This window comes from Coregonus clupeaformis, chromosome 16 (assembly GCF_020615455.1).
Source record: "Coregonus clupeaformis isolate EN_2021a chromosome 16, ASM2061545v1, whole genome shotgun sequence".
Taxonomy (NCBI): domain Eukaryota; kingdom Metazoa; phylum Chordata; class Actinopteri; order Salmoniformes; family Salmonidae; genus Coregonus; species Coregonus clupeaformis.
In genome coordinates, this window is record NC_059207.1 from 3,814,084 (window position 1) to 3,837,112 (window position 23,029).

Here is a 23,029-nt window from a genome sequence, read left to right on the forward strand (position 1 = left end):
TAGGATCAAAATAAATATGAAAGGAGCAAAGCCCAGGTAAAAAGTTAGAGGAAAACCCACCTTAGTCTTCAGAAAACCTAACCCTGGGATAGAGTTTTATTTTTCTGCGGGACTATTACACACATTTTAATGCCAAAGACACACCAGAATGGCTTTCCAAGAGGTGTTGAGTGTTCCTGAATGGTTAAGTTTCTGTCCTGACTTAAATCTGCTTTAAAAAATCTGAGACAAGGTTTAAATATCGCTGTTCATCAGTGATCCCTAACCAAATGTACTGAGTTCGAGCAATTTTGACAAAAGCAATGGCTATATGTTGCCTAATAGTTGTGGCATGTTGGTAGATTCTTATTCAAAATTATTCACAGCTGTAATGGCTGTCAAAGCTGCTTCCACCAAGTATTAACTCTGGGGTGTGAAGACATACTTAATCAATACATCCTCATTTTATATTTCTTAGTAATTTGGACATATTTTTTTATTTGTATCTTTCACTTTGAAAATGTGGAGTAGGTTGTGTAGATCAGTAGGAAATAAATCCAATGTAATCCCTTTTTATTCGTAGCGACTGTATATCTGTACATGTATAAAAGTCACATTAAAAGTCAAGCAATAGTATCGAGATTAGTATTTACACAGCCACAAACCAGAGGCCTATGGGCCCTAGTCAAAATGTGTGCACTACATAGGGAATGGGGTGCCATTTGGGATGCACACTAGCTTACAGTCTGACTTGTTAATGGGACAAACACAAGAATTAGAAAGAGCTCACCGTCAAACAGTCCAGGGATGATTCAGTGAGTGTCAGTCTCTAGTTGTGATGTATGTCCTAATATTATGTACTATGTTTCTCCACTTAGAAAGACGAGGTGTTTGAGATGTGATACATCTATCAGCATAATCTCACTCATCGGTCATCATTTAGACTGGACAAAGAGGGAGACAGGGACAGAGGGTAATGGAGGGAGACAGTGGGGAGAGAGAGGAGGGAATGAATGAAAGGATGAGAGAAACAGAGAATAATGGGTATAAAGAGGGTGGAGGGGAGAAGAGATGGAGGAGAGGACAGGAGAGAGGAGAATAGGAGAAATAAGGGAGTAGAGAGGTGAGGGGAGGGGAGAGAAAGAAGGTAGAGGAGAGGAGAGGGGGTAGTAAAGGGGGAGAGGCAGAAGGTAGAGGAGGAGAGGGGGAGAAAGGGAAGGTAGAGGAGGAGAGGGGGAGAAAGGGAAGGTAGAGGAGAGGAGAGGAGAAGGGGAGGACAGGGACACTCAGAGGTGAAACAGCGTCTGGTGAACAGCGGAGGGGAACGACAGACGTGACATCACCGGCGGGAGAGGAGGGAGTGTAGGGAAGTAATTAGGTGACTGTGTGTGTGCTCATGTGTGTGTGTGTTTGTCAACGTGTGTGTGTCTCATTCAGGCCAGCGGCGGTGCTAATCTCTGCTCCCAGAAAAAAGAAATCGGCCTAGTTATTACTGTCGTCTCTCCCTTCCCTCCATTCTCCTTCCTCTCCTTTTCGGGACCTATCCCTCGTTCTCAAAGCCACACTCCGTTCTCTCTCCTTCTCCGTCTCTCCTGCTCTCCTTGACCCTCTCTCCTTCTCATCTACCTCGCTCTGTCTCTCCTCCGAGTCAGGAGGACTTTCGCTTATCAATTCTGCCCGGGGTTGCCATGGAAACGGTCCGGATGGACTGGGATAGGAGGAAGAAGAAGTGTGTGTGTGTGTGTGTGTGTGTGTGTGTGTGTGTGTGTGTGTGTGTGTGTGTGTGTGTGTGTGTGGAGGAAGGTTGTGGGGGTTCTCTCTGCTGGTGTCTTAATATCTCCTCTAGTCCTGTCAGGACCGATTTCAAACCACAGTCTGGTCCATAGAACCCGCTGTCACTCACAGGAACACACGCGCTAAGAGCCCACCAATGGTGCTAGCCTTTCTCTCACTAGGCAGTGTCCTGAATACGAATTCAGTTGACAATGCTGTCGGTGTGTATGTGTGTGTGCCGATGTTCTGGATAGGATACCACCACCAGACTATTGAACAGAATGTCTGTGTTTAATGGGAGGTGTATTCTGTGTGCTTGTGTGAGTGTGTGAGTGTGTGAGTGTGTGTCAGTGTGTGAGTGTGTGTGAGTGTGTGTCAGTGTGTGAGTGTGTGTATCCGTCCTGGCCCATATTGTATTATTGTACTGTGAATGAATGTGTGCTTCACTGCAGATTGAAAAAGCAACTCTGCAGGTCTTATTTTTAGCATCACAGGCAAATTCAGCCTTTCTCCTCTTTCTTTCTTCCCCCTCTCTCTTCTCTCTCTACCGCCTCTCTTCCACTACCCCCTCCATCTCATCTCTTTCACTCTCTTTTCTCATCTCTCAATGCCTTTTCTTGCCCTCTGTCCATTCACCTCCCCTCAATCTCTGTCACATACACACACACACACACACATTACACACAAGCCTAACACCCTCTCTCCTTTTCTGTTCTACAATGTTTGTCTCTAAATAGATTAATATTTTCTGCTCATCCCTCCCTCTTTCCAGCTCTTTCTCTCCACCCCTCTCTTCTCTCGGAGTAGTCCCAGGTCCCAAAGCGGTAGTGGTTTAAAAACCTCATTCCAGTTGAAGTGACATATGTACTGTACGTATGTGTCACTAAGGCAGCAGAGGCAAGGTCATGCGCTAGCTCGGCAGGCTCTCAGCAGCGCTACGTTATGCTATGTACATAAATGATATATTTAACACAGAGAAAGGAATTCCCTCCTGTAGACTCGGGCAGGGCAGCTAGCCTGCTACAGCACTAACAGGCTACTGTTACGCTTAAAGCTATTAGCATTTTCCTATGTGGCTTGTGTTGGAATGTAGCGATAGCATAGAGTCAGGCATTGTAGCGGTTATTGCTAAGAGCTATGTATGAGATTCCTATACGAGTGTCCACACTGTGGCTTGTGTATTGAAAAGTAGCACTAGCTATATAGCAATAGCTACATACTGTATAGAGCCAGTGTACCTCTTTAAAAATGCTACTGTGAAGCTAAAAGCTATAAAGAGCCATTATTTTGTGAATTTCCACACTCTGGCGCCATGCTACTGTAGCTTAGTAGAGTTATTACTGTGGTATTACCGTAGTAACCATTGTTGTCACTGGCAACCGGATGCTGGTCATGGTTTCAATCAGAGAGTCGGAAAGACGGAGGTGAGGGGTTGATTTGTTCACACGCACACACACACACACAGTTTTTATCAATGCTACAGACAGAGGGAGGTTGAGAGGTGGTTTAAATCAGAGAGAAGAAACAGACAGAGCAGGTTCAAACATGACAGACACTGGTACAGGGAAAAAGTGCCTGAGGGATGGATGGAGGAGGGGAGGAGGGAGTAGAGGAGAGAGAGGAAGTGTGATGAAAGTCACCTGGTCAAAGACTGATGTGGAGACTGGGAGAAATATGAGAGCTGGAGCTGGTGATGTTTCAAAACCATGAATGATAGGCTACAGTATATGGTATATAATTAAGCAATAAGGCCCGAGGGGGTGTGGTATACGGCCAATATACCACGGCTTATAGCTGCTCTTATGCACGACGCAACGCAGAGTATCTGGATACAGCCCTTAGCCGTGGTATATTGGACATATATCACAAACCCCTGAGGTGCCTAATTACTATCATGAACTGGTTACCAACGTAATTAGAGCAGTAAAAATACATGTTTTGTCATACCCGTGGTATATGATCTCATATACCATGGCTGTCAGCCAATCAGCATTCAGGGCTTGAACCACCCAGTTTATAATGTAGATTCATGTAATGGGTGTAATTGAATGGTATACAGCTAATGTCATCAGGGTATGTATTCTATGGTAATAGGGGATAAAACCACCAGACACTAAACAGGTTGTTTAAAGGGATACTTTTTATCTACTTCCCCAGAGTCATATGAACTCATGAATACCATTTTTATGTCTCTGTGTCCTGTATGAAGGAAGTTAGAGGTAGTTTTGCAAGCCAATGCTAACTAAGTCTATGGATATCTACTAGCATGCTAGTGTCATGAAGTAGATAAAGGGTCTCATTGCCAAAATCCCGAAGTATCCCTTTAAGAGACAAACATAGGTGTAGTGGTTCCACAAATCAATGGTCTCTAAGGGGCTCTAAGTGAGAATGTGAATTCAGTGAATATCAGGATTCACTCCTACCACTGTAATAGGAGCACAACAGTGTTAGAGCTGAAGGATTCAGACTAAAACAGTTAGAGCAGGTCACAGCAACCTCACTGACTGATAGAGGACATACCCTTCATTTACCCAACATTACTGGGAGTGTGTGTGTGTGTGTGTGTGTGTGTGTGTGTGTGTGTGTGTGTGTGTGTGTGTGTGTGTGTGTGTGTGTGTGTGTGTGTGTGTGTGTGTGTGTGTGTGTGTGTGTGAGAAAGTGAGAGAGAGAGAATAACACAGGGATGAACACACACATGCACACATGCATGCACACACACACAAACACACACACACACACACACACCCTAGGTTCCACATATTACATGTTACTGCACTCCTCCTGTGCCCTTCTCAATTAATAATGAACCGACAGGCCCTTCCAAATCACCATGATCAGCGTCTGAGATCACACACAAAGCCTTACAACCTACACTATTCAGGATGGACACACACACACACACGTACACACTAACACGCACACACACACACACACAGATACGCATGCATGTACACACACACACACACACACTAATTTCACATTAATATGTCATTCATCGCATTGGATATATGAGAAATAAATCTGTTATAATAAAGTGAAATTGTGTGTGTGTGTGTGTGTGTCTAGAACAGACTATGGGAGGCACACAGTCCTACATAGTGCCATGACTACATGGAACTCTATTCCATATCAAGTAACTCATACAAGCTGTCAAATCTGATTTAAAGAACAGACAAAAGTACCTTATGGAACAGCGGGGACTGTGAAGACACACAAACAGGAACAGACACAAGCTTACACACACACATGATAACATACACACTATACACACATACGCGCTATACACACACGTACACATGGATTTTGTGTTGTAGATATGTGGTAATAGAGTACACTTAATGTGTTATGAAATCTGTTGTGAAATGTAATGTAATGTTTTTGAAATTGTACATAACTACCTTAATTTTGCTGGACCCCAGGAAGAGTAGCTGCTGCCTTGGCAGGAACTAATGGGGATCCATAATATACAGTGGGGAGGACAAGTATTTGATACACTGCCGATTTTGCAGGTTTTCCTACTTACAAAACATGTAGAGGTCTGTAATTTTTATCATAGGTACACTTCAACTGTGAGAGACGGAATCTAAAACAAAAATCCAGAAAATCACATTGTATGATTTTTAAGTAATTAATTTGCATTGTATTGCATGACATAAGTATTTGATCACCTACCAACCAGTAAGAATTCCGGCTCTCACAGGCTCCATGCAAGATCTCACCTCGTGGGGCATCAATGATCATGAGGAAGGTGAGGGATCAGCCCAGAACTACACGGCAGGACCTGGTCAATGACCTGAAGAGAGCTGGGACCACAGTCTCAAAGAAAACCATTAGTAACACACTACGCCGTCATGGATTAAAATCCTGCAGCGCACGCAAGGTCCCCCTGCTCAAGCCATGTCCAGGCCCATCTGAAGTTTGCCAATGACCATCTGGATGATCCAGAGGAGGAATGGGAGAAGGTCATGTGGTCTGATGAGACAAAAATAGAGCTTTTTGGTCTAAACTCCACTCGCCGTGTTTGGAGGTAGAAGAAGGATGAGTACAACCCCAAGAACACCATCCCAACCGTGAAGCATGGAGGTGGAAACATCATTCTTTGGGGATGCTTTTCTGCAAAGGGGACATGACGACTGCACCGTATTGAGGGGGAGGATGGATGGGGCCATGTATCGCGAGATCTTGGCCAACAACCTCCTTCCCTCAGTAAGAGCATTGAAGATGGGTCGTGGCTGGGTCTTCCAGCATGACAACGACCCCGAAACACACAGCCAGGGCAACTAAGGAGTGGCTCCGTAAGAAGCATCTCAAGGTCCTGGAGTGGCCTAGCCAGTCTCCAGACCTGAACCCAATAGAAAATCTTTGGAGGGAGCTGAAAGTCTGTATTGCCCAGCGACAGCCCCGAAACCTGAAGGATCTGGAGAAGGTCTGTATGGAGGAGTGGGCCAAAATCCCTGCTGCAGTGTGTGCAAACCTGGTCAAGACCTACAGGAAACGTATGATCTCTGTAATTGCAAACAAAGGTTTCTGTACCAAATATTAAGTTCTGCTTTTCTGATGTATCAAATACTTATGTCATGCAATAAAATGCAAATTAATTACTTAAAAATCATACAATGTGATTTTCTGGATTTTTGTTTTAGATTCCATCTTTCACAGTTGAAGTGTACCTATGATAAAAATTACAGACCTCTACATGCTTTATAAGTAGGAAAACCTGCAAAATCTGCAGTGTATCAAATACTTGTTCTCCCCACTGTATACAAATACAAATACAAAATGCTGACAGTTACAGGAAGTGTACGAAACAAGCAGCTTTTACTGCTGCTTTTTTAAGCATGATGGTGTTGCCGTTGTTTTTTAAACCAGTACCGGTTACCGTCAGACGGAGACCAACATCGTTTTTGTGAGAAGACCAATTTCCAGAATGTCTCATTCTCTGACAAACACCGCTGTAGCTCGGTCACCTTCCACCGCAGATGCAGAAGTCCGCCATAGGCGGATGCAGTGGATTGAGATACAGCCAGTGCAAAAAAACAAATATCTCTAGCTAAAATTGACGGATTTTGATGGAGATTTTTGTATTACAGTAAGGGAAAGAAGTATTCGATCCCCTGCTGATTTTGTACGTTTGCCCACTGACAAAGACATGATCAGTCTATCATTTTAGTGGTAGGTTTATTTGAACAGTGAGAGACAGAATAACAACAAAAAAATCTAGAAAAACGCATGTCAAAAATGTTACTAATTGATTTGCATTTTAATGAGGGAAATAAGTATTTGACCCCTCTGCAAAACATGACTTAGTACTTGGTGGCAAAACCCTTGTTGGTCAGACGTTTCTTGTAGTTGGCCACCAGGTTTGCACACATCTCAGGAGGGATTTTGTCCTACTCCTCTTTGCAGATCTTCTCCAAGTCATTAAGGTTTCGAGGCTGACGTTTGGCTACTTGAACCTTCAGCTCCCTCCACAGATTGTCTATGGGATTAAGGTCTGGAGACTGGCTAGGCCATTCCAGGACCTTAATGTGCTTCTTCTTGAGCCACTCCTTTGTTGCCTTGGCCGTGTGTTTTGGGTCATTGTCATGCTGGAATACCCATCCACGACCCATTTTCAATGCCCTGGCTGAGGGAAGGAGGTTCTCACCCAAGATTTGACGGTACATGGCCCCGTCCATCGTCCCTTTGATGCGGTGAAGTTGTCCTTTCCCCTTAGCAGAAAAACACCCCCAAAGCATAATGTTTCCACCTCCATGTTTGACGGTGGGGATGGTGTTCTTGCGGTCATAGGCAGCATTCCTCCTCATCCAAACACGGCGAGTTGAGTTGATGCCAAAGAGCTCAATTTTGGTCTCATCTGACCACAACACTTTCACCCAGTTCTCCTCTGAATCATTCAGATGTTCATTGGCAAACTTCAGACGGGCCTGTATATGTGCTTTCTTGAGCAGGGGGACCTTGCGGGCGCTGCAGGATTTCAGTCCTTCACGGCGTTGTGTGTTACCAATTGTTTTCTTGGTGACTATGGTCCCAGCTGCCTTGAGATCATTGACAAGATCCTCCCGTGTAGTTCTGGGCTGATTCCTCACTGTTCTCATGATCATTGCAACTCCACGAGGTGAGATCTTGCATGGAGCCCCAGGCCGAGGGAGATTGACAGTTCTTTTGTGTTTCTTCCATTTCCGAATAATCGCACCAACTGTTGTCACCTTCTCACCAAGCTGCTTGCCGATGGTCTTGTAGCCTATTCCAGCCTTGTGTAGGTCTACAATCTTTCCCTGACATCCTTGGAGAGCTCTTTGGTCTTGGCCATGGTGGAGAGTTTGGAATCTGATTGATTGATTGCTTCTGTGGACAGGTGTCTTTTATACAGGTAACAAACTGAGATTAGGAGCACTCCCTTTAAGAGTGTGCTCCTAATCTCAGCTCGTTACCTGTATAAAAGACACCTGGGAGCCAGAAATCTTTCTGATTGAGAGGGGGTCAAATACTTATTTCCCTCATTAAAATGCAAATCAATTTATAACATTTTTGACATGCGTTTTTCTGGATTTGTTGTTGTTGTTATTCTGTCCCTCACTCTTCAAATAAACCTACCATTAAAATTATAGACTGATCATTTCTTTGTCAGTGGGCAAACGTACAAAATCAGCAGGGGTTCAAATACTTTTTTCCCTCACTGTATGTTACTTAGATTGACGCACCGGTGCGTCAATACTTAGGCCATAGCATTAAATAGAACATGTATGATACATCTCTATGACTCAGTTATACAGTACCGTATGGGTGCTAGTTGTTTCAAAAGTGCAGCATGTCTGAGAAGTCTGAGACTCACTTTTTATCTACTTTTATCTTCTTTTATCTTCTATCTAAGATGAAAGTCTTGTGATCTATTTTCCTCTGCTCTGCTCTGCGTTGGTGTGTAGTTAAAGTGAAAAATAGCGAAGTATATTTCTGACCCTATAAAGATGCCTGGGACAACTTTAATTTGCATGACTACGCCTCGCTCCAATATTTCTGTCTTGTAAAAATAAATATATACTCTGTCTGCACACAAAGCACTTGCATCAGATCAGACCAATCGATGCCAGACCTTACATCAGAGGAACTCTGCAGACAAGAGCAATCAACAGTGGAATTATGTGTAGGAGAAACCTTGGAGAACACAGATAGTTGAGAGGACGGGAGATATTTCCTCCGTACTGCAATTCTCCTTCATTATCTTTTCCCATCAGTGGTCAGTGAAGACATGGAGGAAATAGGCCATTTCAGATAGCTGGGAAACAGAGTGTGTGGGTGTGTTTATGTGTGTGGTGTGTGTGCGCGCATTCTACGTGCACTTTGTGTGTGGTGTGTGTGTGCCAGACCTGGGCAGAAAGTAGTTCAATTTTATAGTTTATTTAAAACTTTTGAAATAATCAAGGCAGTCAAATATAGTTGATATAGAGTTTCAACTAAAAGGCAACTATTTTCTTTGATATTCAAATACTGTTCTCAGAAAAACAAATCATATTTAGAAGGTATTTGAATATGCAAGTTATTTGAAAACAAAAATATGTATTTGATGGTTGCCAAATATTTGATGAAGAACCAAAATCTACAACAGTTAGTTGAATTAGTCTAAATATATGCTCATAACCACATGGTTTCGAGGGCTTTAAGATGTGAATCTTAAAATAGCCTATAACCTAGTATTAAATACATGAGGGACATGGAATCCCCTCAACATTAGACACTTATGCAGTTTCAAAATTACTAACAAATATATTTTCATAATGAGTGAGTCATAAGGTAATACAGTATTACTCGACATGAAGTTCTTGTACACGTGTAGTAACTTTGGGATTATTACAATAGCAACATTGTTGTTACATAGGACTTTGCTTTATAACTGCATAATAATGGAGTTATTACACAAGTGGAATAAGGAACAGTCACTATTCCTCGTGTAATGTAGTTACAAAAACTCTCAGCTCATTACTATGCAATTACAAAAGTATTATGTAACAACATGCTAATATAATTTTTCTCCAAAAGTAATTACAGTTTTGTTACACGGGTACAAGAACAGTGTTACTGAGAGTGCTAACAGTAACAAAATGGGGGCCTGTTCATGAGAATTTACAGAATGTTCAGATAGAAATGTATTGTGTAGATCAAACATGACTGTCAGATAGATTGGAATAGTATAAGCGATTGTGTGCTTTATTCATTCTATTTCTATCTTCAGCATGCAGTTCCAGATACAGCTCTGCCATTAGTTGAAGGCAGACAATCCAATAGTTTCTCAAAAGTAGTCACTCAAATATATTTTTTAAAGTAGTCATTTTGGGGGGGAAAATAGTTACTTTCCACAAAGTATAGTTAAAACTATAGTTATCCCAGGTCTGGTGTGTGTGTGCAATGCGTGCTACGTGCACTGTTTGTATTTGCGGTGTGTGTGTGTGTGTGTGTGTACTTTGCTTTATCCTGGCCAGGTCGCAGTTGTAAATCAGAACTTGTTCTCAACCGGCTTGCCTGGTTAAATAAAGGCGAAAAAACAAACATTATATATATAATAATTCAGATCTTACCAAGAACGCCCAGACGGTAGTTCATAGTGACCACAATAACGTTGCCGTAGGCAGCGAGGACACTGGCGTCAAACATGTTTCCTGTTCCTTCCATGTAAGAGCCTCCATGGATAAACAGCATCACTGGCTTCTTCCTACGGTCACGGATGTCTTCAGACACAACACACACACACACACACACACACACAAGAAGAGGGAGACAAATAGAAATCGGAAGTCAATGAATGTTCCTCCATCACGAACAAAGAACAACTCTAAAGCCATGTACCTGTAGAATCAATACAACATCATCAGTGTGAATTCAGTCAATGGGATATAGTGGATTCTGTGAGGTAGTGTAGTAGATCTACTGTGTATATATATATAGGGGCACTGATTTAAATGATGTTTATATAGTTGTGGTAGTCTGTCTGTCTGTCTGTCAGTCAGTCTCAGTGTGAATGTGTGTGTCTGCCGAGCGCCTGTGCTGGAGGATAATTAATATGGAGGATCAGCAGAGCAGAACAGCAACATAAATAACCACTATAGCATCTGTTTACCAGAGAGAGAGTCAGGGAGGGAGGAAGAAAGAGAGGGAGGGAGAGAGGCAGGGAGAGGGAGGAAGAGAGAGCAAGAGAGAGCGAGACAGAGAGTGAGAGAGAGCAAGAGAGAGAGAGAGAGAGAGAGAGAGAGAGCGAGCGAGAGAGAGAGAGAGAGAGAGAGAGAGAGAGAGAGGCAGAGAGAGAGGGAGAGAGAGAGAGAGAGAGAGAGAGAGAGGCAGGGAGAGGGAGAAGAGAGAGAGAGAGAGAGAGAGAGGAGAGGAGGAGAGAGAGAGGCAGAGAGAGAGAGAGAGAGAGAGAGAGAGAGAGAGAGAGAGAGAGAGAGAGAGAGAGAGAGAGAGAGAGAGAGAGAGAGGCAGGGAGAGAGAGCAAGAGAGAGCGAGACAGAGTGAGAGAGAGAGAGAGAAAGAGGGAGAAGTTATTGTTTGCCAAGTCTGGCTCTATGAAACACAACCATCCATTAAAACAGAATAACTACCTGCTCTTTCCATGACATAGACTGACCAGGTGAATCCAGGTGAAAGCTAAGATCCCTTATTGATGTCACTTGTTAAATCCACTTAAGTTAGTGTAGATGAAGGGGAGGAGACAGGTTAAAGAAGGATTTTAAGCCTTGAGACATGGATTGTGCATGTGTGGCATTCAGAGGGTGAACGGGTAAGACAAAAGATTTAAGTGCCTTTGAACGGGGTATGGTAGTAGGTGCCAGATGCACCAGTTTGTGTCAAGAACTGCAACGCTGCTGGGTTTTTCAACAGTTTCCCGTGTGTATCAAGAATGGTCCACCACCCAAAGGACATCCAGCCAATTTGACACAATTGTGGAAAGCATTGGAGTCAACATGGGCCAGCATCCCTTTTGAACGCTTTTGACACCTTGTAGAGTCCATGCCCCAATGAATTGAGGCTGTTCTGAGGGTAGGGGGGGGGCAATGTTTTGTACACAGTGTAGATTCAACAACAGATGTACATAACAACCACAGTACACCAGGGGCGTATTCATTACGCCGATCCTGTTGTAAAACATTTCTTAAACGCAAGCAAACGGAACAGAACGGGAGGGACCTACCTGAATTTGTCCAATAGAAACTCTAGTTTTAGTGTGCCGTTTTGCAACTGGTTGAACTAATGATTAAAACCCCAGCACACAGACACAAACTGACACACCCTCACACACACACACTGATGCACAAACACAGACAAATACAGAGTTTGATTTATCCTTTCCTTCTCTCTCTCTCACTCCCTTCTCTGTCTCTCTCGCTCCCCCCTACCTCCTCATCTCCATCCCTCTCTCTCTCTCTCTCTCTCCCCTTCGCTTGAACAGCAGCCATTACATCACACAAACTAACTCTCATTGACTGTTGCCATGGAGACATATTGCAGTCACACATCTCTAACCCCTTGACACCCCTCTACCACGTCTCCACCTGAAACTCATTTCATTACCCACCAATGACCATCTGCACATCCTATTACACACACACACACACACACACACACACACACACACACACACACACACACACACACACACACACACACACACACACATCCAGACAGTACCTAAAGCCCTACAGTACCTAAAGCCTTACAATACCTAAAGCCATACAGTACCTAAAGCCCTACAGTACCTAAAGCCCTACAGTACCTAAAGCTATACAGTACCTAAAGCCCTACAGTACTTAAGCCCTACAATACCTAAAGCTATACAGTACCTAAAGCCCTACAATAACTATGGCCCTACAATACCTAAAGCACTACAGTACCTACAGCCCTACAGTACCTAAAGCCCTACAGTACCTAAAGCCTTACAATACCTAAAGCCATACAGTACCTAAAGCCCTACAGTACCTAAAGCCCTACAGTACCTAAAGCTATACAGTACCTAAAGCCCTACAGTACTTAAGCCCTACAATACCTAAAGCTATACAGTACCTAAAGCTCTACAATAACTATGGCCCTACAATACCTAAAGCACTACAGTACCTAAAGCTATACAGTACCTAAAGTCCTACAATACCTAAAGCCCTACAGTACCTAAAGCCCTACAATACCTAAAGCCCTACAATACCTAAAGCCCTACAGTACCTACAGCCCTACAATACCTAAAGCCCTACAGTACCTAAAGCCCTACAATACCTAAGGCCCTACAGTACCTAAAGCCCTACAGTACCTAAAGCCGTACAGTACCTAAAGCCCTACAGTACCTAAAGCCATACAGTACCTACAGCCCTACAATACCTAAAGCCCTACAATACCTAAAGCCCGACAGTACCTAAAGCCCTACAGTACCTAAAGCCCTACAGTACCTAAAGCCCTACAGTACCTAAGGCCCTACAGTACCTAAAGCCCTACAATACCTAAAGCCCTACAGTACCTAAAGCCCTACAATACCTAAAGCCCTACAGTACCAAAAGCTCTACAGTACCTAAGGCCCTACAGTACCTAAAGCCCTACAGTACCTAAAGCCCTACAGTACCTAAAGCCCTACAATACCTAAAGCCCTACAGTACCTAAAGCCCTACAATAACTATGGCCCTACAATACCTAAAGCCCTACAATACCTAAAGCCCTACAATACCTAAGGCCCTACAGTACCTAAAGTCCTACAGTACCTAAAGCCCTAAAATACCTAAAGCCCTACAGTACCTAAAGCCCTACAATACCTAAAGCCCTACAGTACCTAAATCCCTACAGTACCTAAAGCCTTACAATACCTAAAGCCATACAGTACCTAAAGCCCTACAATAACTATGGCCCTACAATACCTAAAGCCCTACAATACCTAAAGCCATACAGTACCTAAACAGTACCTAAAGCCCTACAGTACCTAAGGTCCTACAGTACCTAAAGCCCTACAGTACCTAAAGCTCTACAGTACCTAAAGTCCTACAGTACCTAAAGCCCTACAGTACCTAAAGCCCTACAGTACCTAAGGCTCTACAGTACCTAAAGCCCTACAATACCTAAAGCCCGACAGTACCTACAGCCCTACAGTACCTAAAGCCCTACAGTACCTAAAGTCCTCTGTAGCTCAGCTGGTAGAGCACGGTGCTTGTAACGCCAAGGTAGTGGGTTCGATCCCCGGGACCACCCATACACAAAAAAAAAAATGTATGTACGCATGACTGTAAGTCGCTTTGGATAAAAGTGTCTGCTAAATGGCATATTATTATTATATTATTATTATACAATAACTATGGCCCTACAATACCTAAAGCCCTACAATACCTAAAGCCCTACATTACTTAAGCCCTACAGTACCAAAAGCTCTACAGTACCTAAAGCTATACAGTACCTAAAGCCCTACAGTACCTAAAGCCCTACAATACCTAAAGCCTACAGTACCTAAAGCCCTACAGTACCTAAAGCCCTACAATACCTAAAGCCCTACAGTACCTATATCCCTACAGTACCTAAAGCCTTACAATACCTAAAGCCATACAGTACCTAAAGCCCTACAGTATCTAAAGCCCTACAATAACTATGGCCCTACAATACCTAAAGCCCTACAATACCTAAAGCCCTACAGTACCTAAAGCCCTACAGTACCTAAAGCCCTACAGTACCTAAAGCCCTACAGTACCTAAGGTCCTACAGTACTTAAAGCCCTACAATACCTAAAGCCCTACAGTACCTAAAGCCCTACAGTACCTAAAGCCCTACAGTACCTAAAGCCCTACAATACCTAAGGCCCTACAGTACCTAAATCCCTACTGTACCTAAAGCCCTACAGTACCTAAAGCCCTACAGTACCTAAGGTCCTACAGTACCTAAAGCCCTACAATACCTAAAGCTCTACAGTACCTAAAGCCCTACAGTACCTAAGGTCCTACAGTACCTAAAGCCCTACAATACCTAAAGCCCTACAGTACCTAAAGCCCTACAGTACCTAAAGCCTTACAGTAACTGTAACCTCCAGTAAACTACTGTACCAGAGCATTAGAGAGAGAGAGTGGAAAAAGAGAAAGGGAAAATGACAGAAAGAGAGAGAAAAGATAGAAAGAGACAGAGAAAAAGAGAGAGAGAGAAGCTGTTGCCCTGAGGACTTCAGTGTGTCTGGCTGATCCTCTCAAGCAGAACCAAGACAAGGGATGATTAGCCCCAAACTTCTGTTTAGCGTTCAGCCACGACGACGCGTCCAACCAACGTTTACTTCACTTCATCAACCAACGGGTGTGTGTGTCTGTGTGTGTTGGGAGGGGGGGTGTGTGTGTGTTTGAGAGAAAGCGATCCTCAAACGCTCCCACCCTCACCACGGCATCATTAACCACTAATCAATGAGTCACGCCATTCTCCCCTCCGGATGGATCAGAAAGATAACTGTAGGCACTGATCTAGGACCAGTTTACCCTTCCACCAGTCATGACTGTTTCTATTAGGAGGAGAAATGCAAATCTAACCTTAGATCAGTGTCTAGGGGCAATTTCACCATCCTACTCCCTAACACTGATCTAGGACCAGTTTACCCTCCCATCAGTCATGACTGTTTCTATTAACGTTGCAAAATGCAAATCTGACCTCAGATCAGTGTCTAGGGGCGATTTCATCCTACTCCCTGTTATTCCGTATCTCATCTGCTCTGTGCTTCATTCTCATCCAATTACAACCACCAAACAAACAGTCATAATGTTAGTGACTGTTGTTATGACGGTTATGGTTGTGTTATGGACCAAACCAAAGCTTCAACCACAGCTTCAAGCATAGAAATATAATTACTATTATCATTCTATTTCTATTAACCAATGCTTCAACTAAAGCTTCACCTAAAGCTTCCCGACCTTATCTTTCCTATGCTACCTACTTATGTAGGATCTAAAATTGTCCTATTTTGTTACAGCAAAATAAAAGTAGGCTACATGAAAAGAGCAATACTGAATATAACCGTGTGTTAGTGTGGGTTTTCAGTGAATTTTTGTAAATCACAAAGCTCATCTTCATTTCCTGCGGTGCGGTAAAATTTTCAGCAACAAAAGAGTGATCAAATTAAGATCCTACATTGGTACTTGGGTATAGACTAGAGAGTATTGCAGAGAGCTAGGGTACACATGGAATACAGTATCCAATTGAATCCAATGCATGCAGAGTGTGATGACTTCCTCCGAAGCTGCCACCTCTCCTTGTTCGGGCAGGCTTCGGCGTTCGTCGTCACTGGCCTTCTAGCCACTGCCGCTCCTCATCTCATCATTCCATTTGTTTTGTCTTGTTTTTACACACACCTGGTTCATATCCCCCCATCAGTACCTGTATAAGTGTTCCGCCTGCCCCCTTGTCTTTGTGTGCGATTTTTTATTGTGGAGGATAGCTAAGCTCGGTGGAGCTCCGTGTATTTTGTATCGCCGGGATATTTCCCTGTGTGCCATTTATTTTCCAGTGTGCCTGTTCTGCGCACTAGAGTGTTTGACGCATTTCTGCGTAACTCTGTATTTGCGGAATAAAGCCTGTTATTCTGTGATTTACCCTCCTGCGCCTGACTCCTTCGCATCACACAGAAATATGTATGTATTTATAATGGGAGTTGGATAGCACCAATCTGTGTACAGAGACGAGAGTGTCAGGTTCTCCACACACAGACGGATAATTAAAATGATATTGAATCAAATTGGAATGAAACAACAACACAAACGATAGGAATGATATTTTCTCAACAATATCATTTCCAATATACGGTAGGCCTCATGCCGTTTTACCTCCGGTGTCTATGTATACGAATGACTGGGGGAGATGGGTGATGGAGGCTGTTGGGTTGGTGGGATATGGGGAGGTACTGTATATAACTGGAAAGGTTCTCAAGGGAGCAACATACAAATAAAATTATACCAAGCATAGACAAAGTAAAATGATTGGTGGAAAGACGTGACAGCGTGTCTATCTAATTCAAAGCTAGTTCAAATAATACACAGAAATAAAAGTATATTTGGATGGAATGATGGGCTATGGGGAGGTATCTAGGACAACTGGAGTGACCAAACGAGTACTGTAGTGTAGAAACCTTGCACTTAAAAATAAACATTGACTTAAATAAAGTTGACAAGTGTTGAGTGCATTCAATTCAATAAGCAATTATTTTGTTTTCGTTGAATATTGTTCTGCATTATTTCACAACCTGTTGTACGTGACTCTTATCTCCATAGACGTGTGTGTGTGTGTTCGTGCACACATGCATGTGCGTGTGTGTGTGTGACCTATCTCTAAGGAGCCTCCGGACAGCATTGTGATGAATGAGCAGTGATGAGATGCGTGGAGACAGAGCCTGGCTACAGAGCAATCAAACCGCAGCCTCATCAAGGCTCCCTCTCTCTGATTAAACACTATGGATCAGAGCAAAGGTTCTACGGATCACTACCCGGAGAGGAATGGGGTAATGAGGTGTGCGTGTGTATGTGTGTGTCTAGGGCGAGAGTGTGTCAGTGCCTACTATTCGTGAGAGTGTGTATGTCTGCCCGCCTGGCTGCCTTCATACATTAACTCCACACTAGCTCCCATCTGTATATCTGTACTGTATACCATACACAGCATGTCAGTTAGATCTGTATATCTGTACTGTATACCATACACAGCATGTCAGTTAGATCTGTATATCTGTACTGTATACCATACACAGCATGTCAGTTAGATCTGTATATCTGTACTGTATACCATACACAGCATGTCAGTTAGATCTGTATATCTGTACTGTATACCATACACAGCATGTCAGTTAGATCTGTATATCTGTACTGTATACCATACACAGCATGTCAGTTAGATCTGTATATCTGTACTGTATACCATACACAGCATGTCAGTTAGATCTCTATATCTGTATTTATAAACTGGGTGGTTCGAGCTCTGAATGCTGATTGGCTGACAACCGTGGTATATCAGACTGTATACCATGGGTATGACAAAACATTTATTTGTACTGCTCTAATTACGTTGGTAATCAGTTTATAATAGCAATAAGGCACCTCAGAGGTTTGTGTTACAGTGAGGGAAAAAAGTATTTGATATCCTGCTGATTTTGTACGTTTGCCCACTGACAAAGAAATGATCAGTCTATAATTTTAATGGTAGGTTTATTTGACAGTGAGAGACAGAATAACAACAACAAAATCCAGAAAAACGCATGTCAAAAATGTTATAGATTGATTTGCATTTTAATGAGGGAAATAAGTATTTGACCCCCTCTCAATCAGAAAGATTTCTGGCACCCAGGTGTCTTTTATACAGGTAACGAGCTGAGATTAGGAGCACACTCTTAAAGGGAGTGCTCCTAATCTCAGTTTGTTACCTGTATAAAAGACACCTGTCCACAGAAGCAATCAATCAATCAGATTCCAAACTATCCACCATGGCCAAGATCAAAGAGCTCTCCAAGGATGTCAGGGACAAGATTGTAGACCTACACAAGGCTGGAATGGGCTACAAGACCATCGCCAAGCAGCTTGGTTAGAAGGTGACAACAGTTGGTGCGATTATTCGCAAATGGAAGAAACACAAAAGAACTGTCAATCTCCTTCGGCCTGGGGCTCCATGCAAGATCTCACCTCATGGAGTTGCAATGATCATGAGAACGGTGAGGAATCAGCCCAGAACTACACAGGAGGATATTGTCAATGATCTCAAGGCAGCTGGGACCATAGTCACCAAGAAAACAATTGGTAACACACTACGCCGTGAAGGACTGAAATCCTGCAGCGCCCGCAAGGTCCCCCTGCTCAAGAAAGCACATATACAGGCCCGTCTGAAGTTCTGAATGATTTAGAGGAGAACTGGGTGAAAGTGTTGTGGTCAGATGAGACCAAAATGGAGCTCTTTGGCATCAACTCAACTCGCCGTGTTTGGAGGAGGAGGAATGCTGCCTATGACCCCAAGAACACCATCCCCACTGTCAAACATGGAGGTGGAAACATTATGCTTTGGGGGTGTTTTTCTGCCAAGGGGACAGGACAAATTCACCGCATCAAAGGGACGATGTACGGGGCCATGTACCGTCAAATCTTGGGTGAGAACGAAAATGGGTCGTGGACGAAAATGGGTCGTAGATGGGTATTCCAGCATGACAATGACCCAAAACACACGGCCAAGGCAACAAAGGAGTGGCTCAAGAAGAAGCACATTAAGGTCCTGGAGTGACCTAGCCAGTCTCCAGACCTTAATCCCATAGAAAATCTGTGGAGGGAGCTGAAGGTTCAAGTTGCCAAACGTCAGCCTTGAAACCTTAATGACTTTGAGAAGATCTGCAAAGAGGAGTGGAAAAAAATCCCTCCTGAGATGTGTGCAAACCTGGTGGCCAACTACAAGAAACGTCTGACCTCTGTGATTGCCAACAAGGGTTTTGCCACCAAGTACTAAGTCATGTTTTGCAGAGGGGTCAAATACTTATTTCCCTCATTAAAATGCAAATCAATTTATAACATTTTTGACATGCGTTTTTCTGGATTTTTTTGTTGTTATTCTGTCTGTCACTGTTCAAATAAACCTACCATTAAAATTATAGACTGATCATGTCTTTGTCAGTGGGCAAACGTACAAAATCAGCAGCGGATCAAATACTTTTTTCCCTCACTGTATATGGCCAATATACCACGGCGTTGCGTCGCGCCTAAGAACAGCCGTAGTACTGTATATTGGCCATACAGTATACCACATCTCCGCGGGCCTTATTGCTTAATTATACCATGGCATTGTTGAATACTCCTTTCTGATTGCCTTGAAGGGCATTCTAGAGCATGCATTATTTCCCTATAATGCACAGTATATTTGTATGGTAGAATTCAATGGCTATAATTCATTTTTACATGTTTTGTTTGAGCTGCTTTTGAAAGCAAAGTCGAACTGAAAACAGTATTGGTATTGTTGAATTCGATTTTCATAATAGCAAGCCAGATCTGATGGTTTGGTTAGCTAAACTAGCAAGTCGGTTTGGTTACCACGGCAGCTACTGTAGCTATCTAGTAAACTTGCTAGCTACTTCAGTAGATGTTGAACCCATTTCTACCTGCAAATGAACACATTTCTAATGTGTTAAATTATAGCCATGATATAAAAGGGATAATCAACTCGGGGCTCTATGCATTCTCTGGAAAATAATGCAACTCCATGGAAGGTCAGTTCCACTCTGCGCTAACACACCTTCCACGTCATTCATTATTTTCCATAGAACGCATAGCCCCTCGTTGATTATCCCTTACGTATACCATACACAGCATTTCAGTTAAAACTGTTTCTGGCGGTGCTGTCTGTACATAAAAGATAGTCTCTGTGTCTCTCCTCCTCTACCATCACCACAACCTAGCAGCCATATACTAGGCTGAAGCTGTAAACATCAGAGCTGTGTGCATGGAGCTATTTGTTAGCAATAGGAGTAGATCCATCAGACTGGCTGTGTTGTTTTAGTAGAGAACAGGGTGAAAACCCTCTCCAGAGTAGCTAGCGATCCGCTACCTTTTCTCCGTTCCGTCTATAGGATTTGAGAGAAGAGGCTCTTTATTAAGGGCAGTAGCTTTATCTCAGAGGTCTGCCATTCAGCTTCCATTACATCCAAACACAGCGTGAAGGGTTCTGCCGTTGAAGGAAGGATAGTTACGGCCAAAGGGGTAGAGGGAAGGGGGCTATGTGTGAGGGTTGTGTGTGTGTGTGTGTGTGTGTGTGTGTGTAGTTGTTTGTGTGTGTGTGGGTGGGGGGGCAGAACTGTGGGTTTTTAATGAGGGTCAGATAAGGACAGAGAGAGGGAGGGGAGGCAGAACTGTGAATAAACCCTGTGAGAGACACACAAACACACAAACACACACACACACACACTGGCTAAGTTGTGGAGGTAGCTAGCTGTTATTTACGTCACCACCATTTCAGAAGATATGTGATGGAATCAGTGCATAAGAAGAAAAGTGTGGGGGGAAGAAGAGAAGGGGTGATGGCAGGGTTAACCGTAGAGCAATTGGTCTTTTAGGTGATGGCAGGGTTAACCGAAGAGCAATTTGACTTTTAGGTGATGGCAGGGTTAACCGAAGACTAATTGGACTTTTAGGTGATGGCAGGGTTAACCGAAGAGTAATTTGCCTTTTAGGTGATGGCAGGGTTAACCGAAGACTAATTGGGATTTTATGTGATGGCAGGGGTTAACCGAAGACTAACTGGGCTTTTAGGTGATGGCAGGGTTAACCGAAGACTAATTGGGCTTTTAGGTGATGGCAGGGTTAACCGAAGAGGAATTGGGCTTTTAGGTGATGGTGGAGGTTAACCGAAGAGGAATTGGGTATTTATGTGATGGCAGGGTTAACCGAAGAGCAATTGGGCTTTTAGGTGATGGCAGGGGTTAACCGAAGAGCAATTGAGCTTTTAGGTGATGGCAGGGGTTAACCGAAGCGCAATTGGGATTTTAGGTGATGGCGGGGGGTTAACCGAAGAGCAATTGGGCTTTTATGTGATGGCAGGGTTAACTGAAGACTAATTGGGCTTTTAGGTGATGGCAAGGTTAACCAAAGAGGATTTGGGCTTTTATGTGATGGCCGGGTTAACCGAAGAGCAATTGGGCTTTTAGGTGATGGCAGGGTTAACCGAAGAGCAATTGGGCTTTTAGGAATTGGCAGGGTTAACCGAAGAGGAATTGGGCTTTTATGTAATGGCAGGGTTAACCGAAGAGCAATTGGGCTTGTAGGTGATGGCAGGGTTAACCGAAGAGCAATTGGGCTTTTAGGTGATGGTGGAGGTTAACCGAAGAGCAATTGGGCTTTTATGTGATGGCAGGTTTAACCGAAGACTAATTGGGCTTTTAGGTGATGGCAGGGTTAACCGAAGAGCAATTGGGCTTTTAGGTGATGGCAGGGTTAACCGAAGAGCAATTGGGCTTTTAGGTGATGGCAGGGTTAACCGAAGAGGAATTGGGCTTTTATGTGATGGCGGGGGGTTAACCGAAGAGCAATTGGGCTTTTAGGTGATGGCAGGGTTAACCGAAGAGGAATTGGGCTTTTAGGTGATGGCAGGGTTAACCGAAGAGGAATTGGGCTTTTATGTGATGGCAGGGTTAACCTGAAGACTAATTGGGCTTTTAGGTGATGGCAGGGTTAACCGAAGAGGAATTGGGCTTTTATGTGATGGCAGAGGTTAACCGAAGAGCAATTGGGCTTTTATGTGATGGCAGGGTTAACCTGAAGACTAATTGGTCTTTTAGGTGATGGCAGGGTTAACCGAAGAGGAATTGGGCTTTTAGGTGATGGCAGGGTTAACCGAAGACTAATTGGGCTTTTAGGTGATGGCAGGGTTAACCGAAGACTAATTGGGCTTTTATGTGATGGCAGGGTTAACCGAAGAGGAATTGGTATTTTATGTGATGGCAGGGTTAACCGAAGAACAATTGGGCTTTTAGGTGATGGCCGGGTTAACTGAAGAGCAATTGGGATTTTAGGTGATGGCGGGGGTTAACCGAAGAGCAATTGGGCTTTTATGTAATGGCAGGGTTAACCGAAGACTAATTGGGCTTTTAGGTGATGGCAGGGTTAACCGAAGAGGAATTGGGCTTTTATTTGATGGTCGGGTTAACCGCGAAGAGCAATTGGGCTTGTAGGTGATGGCAGGGTTAACCGAAGAGCAATTGGGCTTTTAGGTGATGGCAGGGTTAACCGAAGAGGAATTGGGCTTTTATGTGATGGCTGGGTTAACCGAAGAGCAATTGGGCTTTTATGTGATGGCAGGGTTAACCGAAGACTAATTGGGCTTTTAGGTGATGGCAGGGTTAACCGAAGAGGAATTGGGCTTTTATTTGATGGCCGGGTTAACCGAAGAGCAATTGGGCTTGTAGGTGATGGCAGGGTTAACCGAAGAGCAATTGGGCTTTTAGGTGATGGCAGGGTTAACCGAAGAGGAATTGGGCTTTTATGTGATGGCTGGGTTAACCGAAGAGCAATTGGGCTTTTAGGTGATGGCGGGGTTAACCGAAGAGCAATTGGGATTTTATGTGATGGCAGGGTTAACCGAAGAGCAATTAGGCTTTTAGGTGATGGCAGGGTTAACCGAAGAGCAATTGGGCTTTTAGGTGATGGCAGGGTTAACCGAAGAGGAATTTGGCTTCTATGTGATGGCGGGGTTAACCGAAGAGAAATTGGGCTTTTATGTGGGGAGAAGAGGGGGTGTTGGAAAAGGAGGACAACAGTGTGTGTGTGGTGTTCTGGATCAGTATACA

The 23,029-nt window shown here is 43.6% G+C and overlaps 1 protein-coding gene across 2 annotated transcripts in view; it reads right to left on the reverse strand.

Moving 5' to 3' along the window:
• The window catches only part of LOC121572161 (neuroligin-2), a 129,268-nt gene that overhangs the window by 73,951 nt on the left and 32,288 nt on the right, over positions 1–23,029 (reverse strand). For both annotated transcript variants that reach the window (XM_041884095.2, XM_045225588.1), the window contains exon 3: positions 10,326–10,475. In XM_041884095.2, coding sequence (XP_041740029.2) covers positions 10,326–10,475 — 150 coding nt within the window. The remainder of the gene's footprint in view (positions 1–10,325; positions 10,476–23,029) is intronic.